Source organism: Benincasa hispida, chromosome 2 (assembly GCF_009727055.1).
Source record: "Benincasa hispida cultivar B227 chromosome 2, ASM972705v1, whole genome shotgun sequence".
Classification (NCBI taxonomy): domain Eukaryota; kingdom Viridiplantae; phylum Streptophyta; class Magnoliopsida; order Cucurbitales; family Cucurbitaceae; genus Benincasa; species Benincasa hispida.
Window position 1 is genome coordinate 46662471 of NC_052350.1, and position 4709 is coordinate 46667179.

General features: G+C 32.9%; 1 protein-coding gene across 1 annotated transcript; it reads right to left on the reverse strand.

Annotated features, from left to right (window-relative positions):
• Window positions 1-689: 689 nt before the first annotated feature.
• Window positions 690-3708, reverse strand: LOC120072331 (E3 ubiquitin-protein ligase RZF1-like). The gene is made up of 2 exons (XM_039024801.1): window positions 3537-3708; window positions 690-2050 (listed from the first exon to the last, which is right to left on the reverse strand). Exon 2 carries the CDS (start codon window positions 1986-1988, stop codon window positions 1071-1073), a length of 918 nt encoding a protein of 305 aa, XP_038880729.1. The 5' UTR covers window positions 1989-2050; window positions 3537-3708; the 3' UTR covers window positions 690-1070.
• Between the last annotated feature and the right edge of the window lie 1001 nt (window positions 3709-4709).

Consider the following 4709-nt stretch of genomic DNA (forward strand, 5'->3'; position numbering starts at 1 on the left):
GTGAAAATTTTTAATTGTTGCTATGTAAAAATACATAGAAACAATATATTATTTCTCAAAGGAGTTTTTTTTAAAAAAAATAAATCAAATAAAACAAAGTTGAAGGGTGATTTTGTGGATTTGTTACCAATGAATTTTATCGTAAAGCAAAAATTCATTATTCAACAATGATTGATTCAATCACATCATGCATGAATTCCAATCACTTTTCTACGGAGAAAATTAATAAATTCAATTTAAACAAGTTTTTATTATATATAAGTTATATAACTTTCCATTTCCCTTTTATCTTTTATTTTTCCACATTGAAAATACGACAACAAAAGCTACAATAATTTTAGATGTGTTAAAAAAAATGAGAGGTCCAATTCTGTTCAAGTTGAGAGCAAAATCGGACCGACAAATAATAATATATTTGTTTAACATTTTATATTTGTATACATCTATTTAAAGTAGGAACGAATGAACATCCTTTATCCCACCTAAAGAATATTTGTGCCTTTACAGAAAGATGAAATAGACCAACACAGAGAAAAAAGGTTAAATAATGATACTTCAAAAGGCAAAAAGAAGTCAGAAACAAGCCATTGTCATTTCAGCCCATCTGTGAGAATCTTAGATGCGATAAGTGAATATATGTATTATCACAAATGCCAAAATGCAAAACGATATAAACACAATAAAATTTCTTGCTCCTCCTCAAATCTTTACCCATATAATATCATCATCTTCTCACCATTGAAGCTCACAAATCAGAAAAAGTAAATTGCTTCAATTGATCCATGAAACATATAACTATAATTACATTTGATTTCAGCTCTAAGACCCCCCTTATTTCCCAGTGCAAGTCATAGTAGCAGATATGTGATTCCTTTTCATATCACTTTACACAAAAAAGGAAAAAAGAGAAAAANAAAAAAAAAAAAAAAAAAAAAAAAAAAAGTAAAAAAACAGCTCTAGATATTACAACTCTAGAGCTGATTCTTATTTCTTATTACCTCATTTGTTGTAGAACAGAGCTTTCACATATCATGCTCAGCAGAAGAGTTATAGACCTAGCAATCAGAAGGTCATTCAGGGTAACTCATATCGTTATCATGCTCTCGATCTGTAGATAAGCCATTTATATGAATCCCACTGCTGAAACGAGTGACTATTCGACGAGGGGCAAAAAAATCTGGGAATTGATGCCTCCTCAGATTTCGTTGAGTAATTTCATTTAGGCCTTCACTGTTGCTGCCACTGTTCCCTCTCCAACCGTGTCCACTTTCCTGCTGAGGCAGCTCAAGTCGACAAACCGGGCAAGTATTATGTTGGACCAGCCAAGGAAGAATGCAATCAGTGTGATAGATATGATTACACGGCAACACTTTGGCTTCACATTCCAGCTCAAATTTTTCCTTACAGACTGGACAATGAGAGTCGGTGCCGAGGTGCATTTGGTTAATCTTGATTGTAGGCATTGCTTGTATAGAAGAGTGAGAAGTAGGAGTTGGCACTGGTTCCCTGTGTTCATCCAAGGAAAGCTGTGCAGCTAATTCTTCCAGTCCCGTACGCTGACTAGATCTACCTTCTGGAGTGACACTGGCGAAGGTTGGACCCGGCATGTGTTCATGGAATGACCAAAAAGAATTGAAAAAATCTAAATTCTGCCCTGGGACAGAACCAGATCTCCTCCTAACATCGAAGTTAGGATTTCTTCCAGACATTCTCTCTCTGGTCAAAGTATCAACAGCTTCGAGAAGACCAAATCTTGGATAAGGGCTTCTTCGCCCCATTAATGCAAACATGGCTTCAAAAATTGGAGGCACCGTTGAAAGATCTTCTGTGCCTGGATTAAAATCATCTTGAACTGTTTCATCATGTTCGTCGTTAAATTCTTCAACGAAACCACCATTACAATAAGGGCAAACTACGTCTTCTCCATCAAGCCAGAATGAATGGTTGCATTGATAGCACCAATGGGTGTCTTCACCAACAGAAGACATCTTCCTCCCAATTACAACAGTTGAAAAGAAAAGCCCAAGTTTATTCCTAAACGTAGAGAATTCTGCAATGAAATGCTCATTGGTTAATAAAATCAATTTTGAAGACAAAATCAAACATTTATCCACAAGGGACTAACTTATGTGAAAAAAACTAATGTATAACAACGATTCATCCCAGATATTGCTTTTCGAAAGCACAGAATAATCTGACCATTCACTAAATACAATTTGAAAATATCCAAATAACTTAGTCTCGTTTGACAAAGATTCCGTTTTCTATTTTTCAAATTTATGCTTGTTTCCTCTCAATCTCTCAATCATGAATTTTACCTATTTTAAAGAAACACTTGAGTTCCTAGTCAGATTCTAAAAACAAAAGCTAGTTTTTCTAGTTTTCAAAACTAGGCTTGATTTTCTAAAACATGAGTTGAAAGCAGATAACAAAACATGAAGACTTATGAGTGTAAACAGTACTTATAAGCTTAATTTTCAAAAACCAAAAACCAAATGGTTCTCAAATGAAACCGTAGTTCAATTCAGTAAATATCCTTAAATGTAGAAAAGAAAATATGAAGGTAATTCAAAGACACATATTTGGTGATGATTTCATTAAAGATTAAAAAATAAAGTAAAGTAAATGTCAAGAAAGTAAAGATGAAGGTAACATCACAAATAAAAAATAACCCAAAGAAGGACAGAATATTAAAGAGTATTGATGTTGCATAGGCTTAGCCCAGCCAAGCAAGCGACATCCAATTAGTCTGGAAAGGAATCTAGAGATGTACTCATTGATTGGATACTGATTCGAGAGAAAAGCAGAGCTAATTTACACTGTGTTCCCTATATTTTCACCTATATATCAATTTGAAAGATGTTTGTTTGATTAAAGGTTACCAAACAATCCCCCAATTTACTAGATGATAAAACAAGTCCCATACTGTAGATCATATTAGTTGAAAAATACAAATTCGGGTCAAATTTTAAAGTACAATTAGGGTTGAAAAAATAGATCTTACTAAATTGGATATCTGAGTATCAACTCTTGGTAAGAGTATTTGGTAAGTCGTGATAAATAAAAGAAAATTAAGAACAGAAATGGAAACATATGGACTAAAAATGTATTTAACTAATAAAAAATGACATATCCCAAACATATTCATGTGGCTTATATAAACATAAACTGCACTAAAAACTCCATAATTTCAACTTGATAGCCAGGAATTAATAGTACATTCACTGTCCCCAATTCTTCTGACAAACTTCTTGATGTACCCACATTCCTCATCTCTCACAAGCAAAGGAGACAATCTCCTGTAGCTGAGAGGAAATTTCCCTCATTAAACAGAATCATCACTCAAACCAGGCTTTCAAACCCTTGTCCGATTGAGATTTTCCGTAGGAATTTCAAGAAAACAGTCGAAAATCATCGAACTTAAACAGAATTACGCCAGTTATTAAATCAGGAATAACTCTATCAATATGGAATCAAATCAAATATCGATCCGTAATTTGAAATTGAAGGGAAATTGAAGTAAAAAACAGACGTACCGGAGCTGAAGTAGGAGCAGTGGAGAGCTCAAGAAGAGGGAGAATCAAGAACAGTGGGTGAAGATTTGGATCAAGGGCGGAGAGAGAGAGAAAACGAGAGGACCCTGAGCAACAAATTTTGCTCCGCAGGGTCCCAGAGGCAGTTCCGATTGACTGATTCACCGAAGTTGTAATTGTGTAAATTTTATTTTTTCCGATTATTTCGATCCGTTTAATAATAACCATTTTTCGATCCGTTTAATAATAACCATACCGTAATACAAATTTGTGTAACCATAATAAAATTCCATTGATTGATCAATTGTGATGAGTCAGAGTCGCATATGTAATTTGATTTTTTTTTTATCGCATTTACTTAAAATTATTAATTTTGCGACATTTATTGTTCTTGTTGCATTACCTCAAACGATAATGGTAACCATAAATGTGTTAAAACTCATAATTTTTTCTCTGGAACAGTAATGGTAACAATACGATGAAATTTTTAGACATAATTGGATTGTGCACGCTCCCCTCATCAATTAGTTGGTGATTTTTTATTACTAATTTGGGAGTGGGCCCATGTGTTACAATCACAAGTAAACAATAATCAAATGGGACCAACTTTTCACATTACCATTAATTTATTACCTTTTCATTTCGGTAAATGTGGCCAAATTCTCAAACATCAATAGGCTTCTTTAAGTGTCGGTTTTGCCCGATGAATTATTAGAGTAAATGCATGGATGGTTTTCAAAGAATTTTTTTTATCAAAAAGCCTAAATTGATTCATTTATGAAAGTTTAACGGTTTAGTTGGTTTCACTCGAGGTTTTTTCAAACTAAACATAATAGAGGTACAAATTGATACAGTTACAAAAGTTTGGGATTTAAATACGGTTATTAGTTAACGGTTTAAATTGATATAATTCCTAAAGTTAGGAATATAGATTGATATTTTTCTAAATTTGAAAATTAAGACCCTGTTTCGTAACTATTTTATTTTTGTTTTTGTTTTTTAAAACTAAGTCTATGAACACTACTTCCACTCCCAAAATTCTTAATTTCTTATCTACTTTCCATCAATTGTTTAAAAAATTAAGTCAGGAGAACTAAAAAAAATAGTTTTTAAAAAGTTATTTCTGTTTTTAGAATTTGGCTGAGAATTTAACCATTATAATCAACAAATAAAAAA

Bases quoted from the DNA above. Each gene is read 5' to 3' on its own strand.
- LOC120072331 (XM_039024801.1), bottom strand. From the start codon at position 1,988: ATGTCTTCTGTTGGTGAAGACACCCATTGGTGCTATCAATGCAACCAT.